This window comes from Diospyros lotus, chromosome 2 (genome assembly GCF_014633365.1).
Source record: "Diospyros lotus cultivar Yz01 chromosome 2, ASM1463336v1, whole genome shotgun sequence".
Lineage (NCBI taxonomy): Eukaryota > Viridiplantae > Streptophyta > Magnoliopsida > Ericales > Ebenaceae > Diospyros > Diospyros lotus.
This window is the reverse complement of record NC_068339.1, coordinates 12514337-12528383: the sequence shown is the minus strand read 5'-3', so window position 1 is coordinate 12528383 and position 14047 is coordinate 12514337. Positions and strand designations below refer to the sequence as shown.

The 14047-nt window shown below is 36.4% G+C and overlaps 2 protein-coding genes across 2 annotated transcripts in view; both read left to right on the top strand.

Annotated features, from left to right (window-relative positions):
* Positions 1-2126, top strand: part of LOC127794577 (30-kDa cleavage and polyadenylation specificity factor 30) — a 69471-nt gene extending 67345 nt beyond the window's left edge. Inside the window, exon 7 of the mRNA XM_052325795.1 lies at positions 895-2126. Coding sequence (XP_052181755.1) covers positions 895-1764 — 870 coding nt within the window. The 3' untranslated portion in view covers positions 1765-2126. The remainder of the gene's footprint in view (positions 1-894) is intronic.
* Positions 2127-5680: 3554 nt separating this feature from the next.
* The window catches only part of LOC127794021 (uncharacterized), a 29225-nt gene continuing 20858 nt past the window's right edge, over positions 5681-14047 (top strand). Inside the window, exons 1-2 of the mRNA XM_052324879.1 lie at positions 5681-6081; positions 10606-10709. Of these exons, the coding sequence (XP_052180839.1) occupies positions 6043-6081; positions 10606-10709 (143 nt within the window). The 5' untranslated portion in view covers positions 5681-6042. The remainder of the gene's footprint in view (positions 6082-10605; positions 10710-14047) is intronic.

Sequence of the window (14047 nt, the reverse complement as noted above, 5' to 3'; positions counted from 1 at the left end):
GGGTATTTAGGGCATCTCACACTCACACTATATTTAGTGGAGTTCCAAGTTGGGTTTCATAAAGTTACTTCTCCTCAAGCCACTTCAGGTTTCATTTGAACCCAATGCTTGCATCTAATCTATTTATTTAAATCACAAACCCTTCCCGTTGAGGGTGGGGCAGGGCATTTTCAGGTTAAATTGCAATCCCTAAACTGGTCCTCTGCTAGCACACTATTGTAATTCATGAGTTAGTCTAATTCTTAAACATAGAGAAAAGTGATGTGTAGAAAACTTGCATTTTATTTATTGAGTTTCAGCCTTCTTGTATTCTCCTCTTCAGTGTTCTTGCTCTCCTGTATTTCTCCTTTTCTTGTGCTTCTCTTTGTTCATCTTCTTTGTTTGTATCCTAAACCAGTTGCATGTTTTAATTCATTTTCTTCGCAGCACTATATCTATGTTGCTCCGTGATTCTTTTATTAAAAGATTTGAAGATGGTTGTGTACTTTCATTTTATTTTCTCTCTGGCTTTCGTCAAATTCGTGATGCTTGTAAAAGGTGTGCTAGACCTTCTTTCATTTTTTAAGATCTAAAGATTTGGGGAAGACATTGTTTTCTAAGTCATTTTGTTTTACTTGATGCTTGTGAAAAGTGAAAACTGCTGAAACTCTTTTGTTGGTGATTTTTGTGGTTCCAATTTTTCGTATTTCTTATCATCTAGTTCACTTGCTTTAACAAGGGTGTATTGCATAAGTTTGGCCCAACTATCTGCCATCCGTCTGCTTAAACAGGAGTTATTTCATTGATGATGTGACAGATAAGCAAATTATTCAATATTGTCATTGCTTGCTGTACATTCTGGTTTAATTGGATGACAAAAACTGTTTGTACTATTTCGTTCTTCTCATTTTTCAGGCAATCTCACTTGCAGCAGAATCAAAGCGAGAGGAGGAAAAAGCAAAGGGGGTCAATCTGGACAATGGGACCGAGAAACCAGATATCGTCCCATTCGAGGACAATGAAGAGGAGGAGGAAGAAGAAAGCGAAGAGGAGGACGAAAACTATGGCCAAGCTTTTGCTGCAGTTGCTCCAGGCAGAGGAAGGGGAAGAGGAATGATGTGGCCTCCTCATATGCCTTTGGCACCAGGTGCTAGGCCTCTCCCTGGGATGCGGGGCTTTCCCCCCGTCATGATGGGTGGTGATGGATTTTCTTATGGAGCTGTCACACCTGATGGTTTTCCCATGCCTGATCCTTTTGGTGTTGGTCCCCGTCCTTTCCCCCCATATGGTCCAAGATTCCCAGGTGACTTTGCGGGTCCTGGCATGATGTTTCCTGGCCGGCCACCTTCTGGTGGGTTTGGGATGATGATGGGTCCAGGACGAGCCCCTTTTATGGGTGGGATAGGCGTTGGACCAGTCCCCGCAAGAGCTGGTCGGCCGCTTGGCATGCCTCCGATGTTTCCTCCGCAGCCCGCACAGCACTCAAACCGACCTGTTAAGCGAGATCAGAGGGGACCCGTTATTGAAAAGAATGAGAGATACAGTGCAGGTTCAGATCAAGGCAGGGGTGTAGAGATGGCCGGTTCAGGAGCCGTTGATGAGACTCCATATCAGCAAGGGGTAAAAGCCCAGCAAGAGGATCAATATGGTGCTGGAAACAACTTCAGGAACGATGAGAGTGAAAGCGAGGACGAGGCTCCACGAAGATCTCGACATGGAGAGGGAAAGAAGAAGAGGCGTAGCCTGGACGCAGATGCTAACCCTGGTTCTGACCAACTAGTGTAGTCATGATCCCCAATAAACATGGTAGCCATTTTTAGGTCCATACACAAAATTAAATTATATACCAAAACTATGATGATCCATCTGCCACTCTAAATGGATCTGTATGGTCATGTAATATTGAAAATCTGGGGTGCTAAAGAAAATCTCTCTAAGCTTTCTCTCTCTCTCTCTCTCTCTCTCTCTCTCTCTTACTTAGAGATTGAATTCCTTGCCGTAATTGTGCATAATGCAATGCATGTACTTGAAAACCAAATTAGTGGCAGGGATGGGTGGGCTGTGATTTTGTTTTCCATTCGGTTTGGTTTGGCTTTGTATATACGTTGTCTGTTTTCTTCTCATAATCTCATTCCATTTGATGTTTCTGTTACATTGTCATTTCACTTTCTTCTTCTTGAACCTGCAGGGTAGGGTTCTCTCTCTTTCCTCTGGGGGAAATATTGAATTGAATGCAACTGTTCTGTTGCATGGCATCACAAATCAACAATTTCAAAATAATTTTTTAGCTTCGATAGTCCTGTATTGCCATTTGCTTCTTGCGACTTGGGTGTTCCATCAAGGTTGACTCTCTTCTTTCTAAAAATTATTGAGAATTTCGTTGAGGGAGGGGTTGAGACTTCAGAATTTAAAGTAATTCTGATTTATTGTGGAGGCTTTGCATGTAACATACACTTCCTCAATTAGGGAGAATGCTTCTCCAAAAAGGGTCTTCGGGGCTCGTTTCCTAAAAACTTGGGTAGCCTTTCGCAGATCCTTTCGGGATTAGTTATCTTAGAAGTCTAGACAATTTTTCGAAGACTTTAGGAATTAGCTTTTTAAACGCTTGGCTCACTAGCCTCCAAAGCCTTTCAGGAGACATGTCTCTCATTATTTTAACTCATGTTGTTTTGCGCAACATGGCTTGCCTTTCTTTGGACCATCTTCATTTCGAAAACCTTTCAGGGGGAGAGGTGGTTCTCACCAAGGTCATTTCAAACCCTAACCCATGAACAACCAGACACCCTTATCCAAAAAGTCGTGCCACGTGCCTTTGTGCATTTATGCCACGTGTCATAGTCTGTCACATGTCCTAGTCCTTTAAGGGGTATCAATACCCCCTAACCCCTTGTCTTCTAGATCCTTCTTTCAAACTTGAAATCTTCTTTTCAACTCTTTGATACACTCTTCCAAAGACTTTTCGTTTTTCAAGAAGCATTATTTGACACTCATCTGCATTGCACCTGCATTCTTCAATAGTATAACCATCCCTGACTTAGGCATCAGAAGGTTTACGCTGGAAAAACTCTAATATGCCTCTTGATTGCATTCTATTTTGTTGATCGGAAAGCTCCAAGACCCCTTCTGTATAGGTCCCCTTAGAGCCTTTATGTGGCTTCTCACACCCAAAGACCCTTCTCCTTCCGAAGCCATCCTTTCACAAGACCCTTTTTGGGTGACCTCCCCTCTAAGAAAATATTATTCTTTTGCCTAAGTTTGTCGACTATTTGTTGAGTTTTTTTCAAAATAAATAAGTTTTAATTGTTATATTTCGATAACAATAAGATTAATTGGAACTTATTTCTATCTCAATTTTCAACAATTTTGAGAAAAAATAGATGGGTAACAATAACATGATTGTTAAAATATATATATATATATTAACTATACCCCAACATATAAAAATTAGAAATGCGATGTACACAAAATATGTGTTAAAAATTTAAAATGTTTCTACTGAAAATAAATTAAAATATTACAAATAATTTATTTCCTATAAAATGAAGAAAAAAATTACAATTTAGCATGGTAAAATGTGAAATTGTAAATTTTCTAGTAAATGCAAAAAGATTTGTCAACAAAGAGGAAAAACACAAAAGATATAAATAAAACAAGAAATAATATGTAAAACTAAGATAGAGTGAACAATAATATGAATTTAGACCTTTATTTATAGCAATACTCCAAAATTTGACCATTTGGAGTGAGGGAATAGAGGAAGGAAAGTTGAAGCCTATAGCATAATTTATAGGTTGGGGTCATCTATGACATGATTTACAATTTAGAATTTAGGGTTTAAGTTTCTACTAAGTTGAAATTTTTAATTATAAGATAAAAATGAAACCACCCATTTTTTCATTATTATTATCTTTAATATAAAATTTTTGACATCTCTCTCGATATTAAATTTTTGACATCTCCAAATATAAGGCGAAAATGAAACTACGACCTTTCTTGTGAATGTCATATTCAATATAAAATAGTGTGAGCATGATAATACACATTTTTAAGTTAAAATAAACCATATTTTGTGTAAGGTCTAATTATAATTCTATTGCATCAAGGAAATCCAAACGGCCAAATCCATATTTTTGTCCTTTGTACTTTTATGATTTTTTTGTGTGATTATCCGAACTTCTTATTATTTTAAGTACTCTTAAATCTAATTTTTGAGTCAATTTAATTCTTGTACTTTAATCCTTTTTTCATATGGCAAGCTAATTTTTTGTTATTTCAATTATACTCATAAACTTATATTTTTAAATCAATTTAACTCTTATATTTTTATGTGTAAAAGAAAAGATAAAATAAAATAATAAAATTCATGTCACACTTTATTTATGTCAAAGTACACGAGTTAAATTGACTTAAAAATATATATTTAAGAGTGTAATTGAAACATTTAAAATTTTGAATTATCACAAAAAAAAAAATGTTAAAGTACATAGTTTAAATTGACTAAAAAATGTAGATCTAACGATACAATCAAAATAATGAAAAGTTCAAATAACTAAAAAAAAAAAAATACAAAAACAAAATTATATGTTTGGCCAAATCCAAATCAAATCTCTTATAAACATAACTCATGCTCAATTAAAAAGCTGGTGTTGGAAAAGTATGTGATAATTCACATTAATATGAGTAAACTATGACTTATGGGTTAAAAGTAATAAATCTTTCCACTCTCATGAAAGCCTTTTCAAGATAAAATTATGTGTTCAACCAAAATTGTCTTTTAAGTCAAAATAGACAATATCATATGAGATTCAAGCATATTTTCACCATATTAAATAGTTAATTATATTATATCAAATTATCACACCAAATAGTTATAATTCTTTATAATTAATTATATTGTATTGAATCGATACATCTAAATATTACATAATTGATGGGTGTGGAGGTCATACCAATCTCAATCCACATTTCAAGCTATTCTTGCACCCAACCAATTATCCAAGCCACCTTGGTCTTGAAATGACAAATTGGACTATTCTTCTCAATTCATTGAGAGACAAAAAAATAATATTTTTCTACGTAATTCCTTTTTAGTAGAGACAAAAATAAATATGATTTTTTTGAGTAAATTAATCCAACCTAGAAATTTACATAATCTGATTATGATTATTTCTTACAACTAAAGAATAAAGTCAAGCATAATTTATAATTATTTTATACAATCTAGCCATCTAACCAAATCTCGATAAATTTAAAATTAATTTATTCTTTAAAATAAGATGGCATTGAGTAAACTAAAAAAAATCAAAATAAAACAATAAAACGAGGAAAAACAAAAAAAAAAATCTTTTCCCAACTTTGAAAATGAAAAAAATAGAAAAATCAAAATAAAAAATAGATTATTTTATTTCGATTCTCCATGGATTAAATAGATTAACTCATATCAAATTTATTTGTTAAATTTAAAAATAAAAATAAAATTTATCAATATATTATTATCTTTATACATGATGAAACATAATTAAATTATAATATCAGTAGTATTACAATGAAGATATTTTCTCTATGGGGCGTTTTAGAATTTCCAAAACAACGTGGGAATTTATATGTAATTTACATAAAATGTGTTCATATATTTGTAAATATATAAAGTAGATATATGCATGAATTATAGAACAATATATAGAAAACGATTCAATTGCATAAAGTTATTTTTCTCCTAAAAAAACAGCACTGCACCCTCCCCGCTATTGCCGAGCAATTTGGTTTCTTCAGCCCCTCTCATCGAATCGATCGAATCCAATTTCAATCCTAATCCCAATCCCAATCCCAATCCCAATCCCAGTCCCAGTCATTTGAAATCTAGGGTTTCTATATCATCTTGATCGTCTCTTTTCTCCTTCAGATTCAAACGACAACGACCACTTACCGGCTGGCGTTTATTTTAGGACCCGGGTTGTCAGAGATCTCCGACGACTAGTGGCGAATTGTGGCGCTAGGGTTTCGAGAATTCCCAGATCTGATTATTGACGATTCCTTCGAGGCCATTTTGCTGTTTAATTCAAGATGTTTTGGCGTATGGCGGGTTTGTCCACTGCGTCTCCTGTAAGGACTCATCGTTCTCTTTCGGTTCTTCTTCTTCTTCTTGATGGGTTCTGAATATTGTTATCAATATCAAGTCATTGGGTGTTTCGTTTTGCCAATTGTTTGGCCCCGCTGAAAAAAGTAGAACGAAAGGGGTAGGGAGAAGGCAGCAGTATTGAATACTATGAAGTTGTAAAGTTGAGGTTGTTTATTTCTCGTGTGCTAGATATGGACAACGCAATAAGTTTTTCGTAGCGTCTTTTGGAGGCCGTTGAATTTAGGATAACTGGATGCAACAGTGTTATCGTAAATGCACACAGCAGTTGAAGTGTTTGGTTATATTTGCATATAGGGTTATATTTGTCAAAAGGAATGGTGTTGCATTTGCTATTGCTTACGCTAAAAAAGCACGTGCAGAAGGGATTGCCACATATTCAGAATCCCTTTCTTGATTTCCTTATGATAAACAGGTTTCCCATCATAATTGGTTAGATTATTTCTGTAAGATAGCTCTAGAAATTTAAAATTATCCTGTCCATGGTTTGGTTAATTTTTATCCTGTGGCATGCTTGATAACATGCTTACATAGTTTTCTGACCTGAATGCTGCACGGAGTGTCTTTCTTGCCCAGTGATCAGCCTATGAAGTCATTCTGCAGACTTCCTATGTTCTACCTATTGAGAGCCAACTTCACAAATTTTACCTAAATCTTCCTTGTAAATTATGGAGCAGGTTACTTTTGTTGTATGATTATAATTAAACTGGGGGTTACTGGAAATCCTTAGAAGGATCTAATTATGGCATTGCAGTTGTAAACTAAGGAGCAAATTGGGAGGAGGAAAAGATAGTGCCTGGTAGGATAGCGTTTCATTGATGTAATAGGCCTGTCCCCATTGGGAATAATATGGACGAGTGTGCAACTCATTAAATTATTTAAATAGCATTAGCATTTTGCATAACTAAAATATTACATCCAATGTAATAGGCCTGTCCCCATCAGGAAGATATGTTCATTTTGTATTTGTAGGGTCATCAATGTAATAGGCCTTGGTCAAACATCTCTCTCTCACACACACACACACGCACACACATATTATTTTTTATTAAGTTAAGAGACCTGTTGCTATTAATGTATTCAAAGCTATTGTTTTGTTGCCTTTTGAGACTCGAGGGGACTTAATTCTTTTTTGTGTATACTCTCTATGAAAGAAGCATCGATATAGATTGAGGGATGGTAATGGATATGAACACGATCATGGGATGTGACAAATTTATAAACACAAGGATATGAATATGGCAGAGATACAACAAAAAATAATATTTATATATTTTTTATTTGTAGTGTTCATGAACATAATAACAAAAAATTATCGAAAATGTATTAATAATTCAACATGAAGACAATGTTAATTTTATTTATATAATGATGATGTACAAAACTATTAGAAAAAAACTACCAATCCAAGGTAAAGATATTATTAAATTCATAATACTGATAATGTAGGTACTATTCACAATTACAAGAAAAGAAAGAAGTAGCTATTTTTTTCGAAATTGTTATTAGGTTCAATTGTGTTTTTTAATATTTAGCAAACAAATTGTTGCATTTGTAGATTTTTACCACAAAAAGAAAAATTTAAAAGCTCTACTAAAAGGATTGTGTGTTCATGGGGTGTTCAAAATTATGGACACAGGTGTCTGTTGCTTGTCCTAGATTTATCTAAACACAAAAATAATTATAAAAAATGAGGACACGCCATTAGTGTGTGTGATTCATATCTTGGAGTGTCCAACATATGTCTGTGCTTGATACATGTTGGACATGGGTACAGTTTTCAAAATGAGGTGTCTTCTTCCACCCTCTCCAAGCATTCAAATCCTCTTGAACTTAGCCTTACTTGAAAGTCTACCACCATCACAATATAGGTCTGTTTAGAGAAGTAGGTCTACTTGTCCTGTAGGAAGGAATATAGCTGCAGTTACGTGTTAAGTGTAGTTATAGTTTAGTTAAGTTTGTTAGTTAGGACTTGTCCACTTGTCTTTGTACGACTGTCAAGTTTAGTTGTATCTCTAACAGAATTAGTTGAGTTCACAGTTTATAAATATTCAATTGCTCTTCTGTTTCCAATGTCAAGAATTATGTTCAGCAAATTTTGGTTTCAGTTTCTTTCTTTTTCTTCATAGAAGCTGTCACTTCTTAGGTCCTCTTTTTTTGGATTTTTTTTTTATTTTAAATATCAACTATTTTCATGATTAGTTATTTTAAATGGGAGCATCTTAGCCTTGGAAGAGAAGAGAGGCTTGAATAGATTTGAGAAACTGCCCAAGGACAATCCATAAGGAATGGGAGCAAGCCTGTTCAGAAGCTAAGTTTTGGCCCAATTACTTGCCAGGACTGGGCTCTGCTGTTCTCAGCTAGCATTGTACATAAGCCTCTATTGAACGTGACTGACAGGCCCAGTAGAAGGTGTTACCTAGAACTTGATGTCAATTTGACTTACTGATTCTTTCCGATATTACTGCAGTGGAAAAATGCCCTGGTCTCTCTCTCTCTCTCTCTCACACACACACACACACACACACCCCTGCGCGAGCGTGCTGGCGTGCACACAACTATTCGTTATTAAGTTGAAGATGTGGTGTCATTGATGTAATCAAAGCTATTGTTTTGTTGCATTTTTTGAGAGTCAAGGGGAGCCATGAGCTTCTGTGGGTACTCTCTATTGAAGAAGCATTGATTAAGATTTGGTATGGAAACAGATATGAACAAGAACATTGGATAGACAATTTTAAGGAAAAAAGGGATGAAATTATGGCAGAGATATGTCAAAAAATAATATTTATATATTTTTATTTGTGGTGTTCATGAACATAATAACCAAAAATTATCAAAAAATTTGAAAAAATTCATCATTAAGACACCATTGGTTCTATATGATGATAATATACAAAATTATTAGAAAAACTACAAATCCAACTTAAAGATATTTTTAAATTCATAATAATGATAATATAAGTATTACTCACAGTACAAGAAAAGGAAATAACAAAAACTAGCTACTTTTGTCAAGTTGTAACTAGGTTCAATTGTGTTTTTTAATATTTAGTAAAAAAAAAATGTGTATTTGTAGATTTTACTATAAAAAAGTCTAAATGCCCTACTAAAATGTATGTGTGTTCGCAGGGTGTTCAAAATGGCAATGTACACATATTTGACATGGTAGAACACTCAAATTGAAGTGTTCTCTTCTTCCCTCTCTATCTTTTCAAGTCCTTATGAACTTAGCCTTGCTAGAAAGCTTACCCCCACCACAATATAAGTCCTCCATTTTTATGGAAGTTTTTTTGTTTGCAAAAAATATCCACTATTTGCTGAGGGTCTTACCCCTTGGAAGAGAAGGGAGGCTTGAATAGATTTGAGAAACAGCCCCCCACAACCTGGTCACCTCCAACTCTCATCTGGGCACTATAAATGTTACTCTGGGTTTTCGTGTCTCATCCATATTGAATCCAGACTCCACTCCTGCTATAAACATTCATTATCTCTCCACCATAAAACTGTTGTTCTGCAAGAAGGCCCAGATTGATCCAGTTGAATAGTTACCTGCACACCTCGCAATGCAGGTGAACTGTTTTTTTTTAATATTCTTTCCTACAGCTTGCCGTAGGTCTAATACTAACTAGTCTACCCAAAATTGTAATTATGCATAATTTCCACCACAATTTGTAAACATTATGGTGTCAGTTGAGGAATCAAACGGAGAAACTAAAGTGTCATCATGTGAAGCACATGCTGTAGGAGAAAGAATGGAAGTGTTAATGCTGTGGTCACTTTTGGCTTGGAAGCAGTGTACCCAATAAGGTTTTTGGCGTATGATTAGAAACTTGAGTCAAATTACTGAAAAATGTTTTGAAACTTTTACAACATCTCTTTTGCATCTTCTGTTACCTTAGGATTGAGTTTGGTTTTCTGTGCACTGTGCTGTTTTAGCTTTGGCTCATGCATTTATGTATATCTCTGTGAATAATGTAGAAGGAAATAATGCTGTGTAGTTAGTTGTGTGTATTTCTCTTATGTTGTGCCACGATTGTATTTGGTTGTAAACTGTTATGATGGTTACTGTTATGTTATAAGTAGATGTTGTATTAGTTAGGCGGTTATGGTTGTTGTTGCAAGTTGCAACAGTTTGTTATTAAGGTTAGCTGATATAAATGTTCAGCTATGCCTTTATTTCTGTAACTTTGATTCATTTCAGAAATTCATTCAATGAGTTCATTTTTCATTTCTCTCTCCTCTTTCTCTCTTTTCTTGTGTTTCTTTCTGTTAAGCACCTTGAAGCTCTTGCTTCAAATAAATGGTGATCAGTTTGCAGAACTAGCCCCGTTTCTTTTGTTTGGCTTTTTGGTTGAGATTTTCAGTTGCAATACTGCTTGCAATCTATGTTCCAAAAATTTAAACAGTTGCCATACTATAGCGAATTTATAATATTTTTTAATTGAATTCACCCGCCATTTCTTTTATTAGTTGCCACATGTTCATTGCAGGTGGAGACAATTATGGATAAGGATAACTTTACATTGGAGGAACTTCTTGATGAAGATGAAATAATCCAAGAATGCAAAGCTCTTAATAGCCGCCTCATCAATTTGTATGAGCCTCACATAGTTACACTTTTCTAGCTTTTAGTTGCCCAAGAATGCAACATTTGAATTGTCACTTTATTTGTTCAAATTACTTCTGATTCAAACCCAAGCTAACATTTTCTTTGCAACTTAGCTACTTCTTATCTTTTCCTCTCCTCTTTATATTGAAGCAATATTTGGTTGCTACAGCATGTGTTAGGGGCCGTATTATAAGCGGGATTTCCTTGTCATTGATTGGTCAATAACACTATGTGTGCTATTATGTGCTTAACATACTGGAAGGTTCTTTCATGTTCTTGATTATTAATATTTTAATTTTCACCAATATGAATTTTTTGATATCATTGATTTTACTGTTAGATGAATTTTTTATGTACAGAAGTAAAGATCTTAGAGACAATCAATAGAAAGAAAATAAGACCCAACCTTCTTATTTATTTATTTTTTTGTTGGAGAGGGGGGGGGGGGGGGGTGGCGGCGGGAGTTGGAGATCTAGCCTTCCGATTTTGTATGAGAAGGCTATTAACTTGTGTGCAGATGACTACACAGTTTCATTTGGTTGAAGGGTTACTTTAATGCTAAGTTCCAGAAGGATTATTACTTTGGAAAGATGGACAATAATTTTTCTTCACCGGCTAATAAACACATCCTTCAGTTTTTCATGTTCTTTTTTTTTCCCTTTTCTGGTTATTGGTAGATGAAAATTTGATTTATAACAGATAATTATGACTTGCTACATCCCTTAGATCTTATTTTTTTTGGATGTCTAGTTTATATTATCTTGTCTAGTCCTCTGTCTTGTTTTTTCTAACAGTAATTTTCTCAGGAGTTTTAATTTACTCTTGGATGTAGTTTTGTGAAATATTTTGGCTTTGAAAGCGGAGATTGGAATTTTATGCTGATTTATTGTTGATTCTGACCAGAATATGGCCTTGATTGACATGGAACAACCACTAAAGACAAGCTTGAAATTTTTACTAGTTGGAAGGGGTCAAGCACTGTGGCTGGGGGGGTTGAGCAATCACAGAAATATCTTCAGAATGTCTAGAAACTTGTAGACCTGTTAAATCATTTCCTGGATTTGCAACATCAAATAAATATGCTAAGTTTTTCAAGAAAGGGGAAGAAGATAAGAGCTTTCCATATTTTTAGACTTAATAAAACGTTTCCTGGATGTGCATGAATATGCTAACTTTTGAAGGGAAGAGGGAGGAAGTGAAGCTTTGACACTTCTATTTCTGTATGAGCTACAGGAAGCTATTTATATCACATTAGCTTTAGCTTTTGGGTTGGTTGGATAAAAACCTCAAGGTTCGGACCTACCTCTCTGGAAGAATGGACTGTCACAGTCGCTGGGACTATTGTCAACTTCCGTCCGAAGAGTATTAGAATGGGATAGGGAATGGTAGTAGAAGAGAAAGGTTATGAGAGAAGAAGAAGATTGAGGGAGAGATAGAGAGAAAGCAGGGAGTAAATCTAGAATTTGTTGATTGATTCTTGATGATGATTCTTTGGAGCCGTTTGGGCTTATATAGCTATCCTAGGGGCTGCCACAGCAGATTGCAGCTCTCATAACCAACTATTTTGTCCTATCCCAAACACCTTTACAGCTGTATATTCTCTCTAACTAAGTAGCAACTGGAATAAAAGAGAATTCTATGGAATAACAAAAGAATATAGCAAGCAATGTAAAGACATAGCAGAAAAAAATAAATCCGCAGCAAAACTTGGCATGGTTCCGTGACAATGCCCTTCCCTTCAGCGATTTCTTGTCCTCAAGAAATATTTAGGAGGCTGGCGGTCCGGGGAAATTGTTGTAGTAACTGGGGAAGGTACTCCCAGGTGTCTTCCTTTCCTAATTCTCCTTGCCACTTGACTAGCACCTGCATAAGAGGAGCCCCTTGATGGTAGATGACTCTTCTGTCCAATATGGCCTCTGGCTCCCTTGTGACTTCCTTCTCCTTAGGTAAAACCGGCAACCTCGAGTTCACTCGTTCCTGCCCTGTTGACTTCTTTAATAGGGAAACATGGAAGACTGGGTGAATGTGGGATCCTTCGGGAAGTTGTAAACGATAAGCCACCTTGCCAATCCTAGCCGTTATGGGAAAAGGCCCGAAGTATTTAGGGCTGAGTTTAGACACCGGGCCTTGGAAAATGGATTTAAGATGGGGGTACCTCAGCCGTAGATAAACATTATCTCCTACACCGAATTCTTTGTCGATCCTCCTCTTATCAGCCTGCTGCTTCATCCGATTTTGGGCTGATGCCAACTCTTGTTTGAGTTGTTGTATCACCCTTCTCCTTTGCTGGAAATACTCTTCAACTGCAGCAACTGAGGTACAATCTTCGATGGTCGGTAGAATTGGAGGCTTAAACCCAAATACAGCTTCAAAGGGTGACATCTTAATTGATGTGTGGTGGCTGAAATTGTACCACCACTGGGCTAGAGCTAGCCACCTATGCCAATCCTTAGGCTGCAACAAACACATACAACGGAGGTAGGTTTCAAGACTTTGGTTCACCCTTTCGGTCTACCCATCCGACTGAGGGTGGTATGCAGTCGATAGATTGAGTTTCGTGCCCATATTTTTCATCAACTCCCTCCAAAAGTGGCTGGTAAAGATCTTATCCCGGTCGGATATGATGGTCTTAGGGACCCCATGCATGGCAACTACCTGGTCAGTGAACACTCGAGCTGAGCTGTGTAAGGGTGTGCTAGTCCCACAAAGTGCGCAAACTTAGTGAACCTATCGACAATCACCATTATACAGTCCTTACTCTCCGATCATGGCAGTCCCTCGATGAAATCCATAGACACACTTGTCCATGACTGTTCTGGAATGGGCAATTGTTGAAGAAGACCGGGGTATGCCACGTTCTCATGTTTGCATCTCTTACATGTGTCACACCCCAAGACAAACCTTTTGACTGTTTCCCTTAGTCCCGGCCAGTAGAATAGCTGCCGCACCCTCAAGTAGGTGTTTTGGATGCCCGAATGTCCCCCTATAGGAGACTCATGAAGTGACTGCATAATTTTACTCTTGAGCTCCTCCTTGTGGCCTATTACTATCCGACCCTTATACCTCAATAGCCCATCTCTCATCATATAGCCTTCTGTCTCCCTGCTTCCCAGAGCCAATTTTTTCATTAGGGCCTGAATACGGTCGTCTCCTTCATAGCTGTCCACCACCTCTTTACACCATGCAGGAATTACCACAGTCATGGCGGTCGATCGGGCTTCTTCTTGACACCTGGACAATGCATCCGCTGCCAGGTTCTCCTTCCCTTTCTTGTATTGAATTGAGTAGTCCAAACCCATTAGCTTGGTCATCCCTTTCTTTTG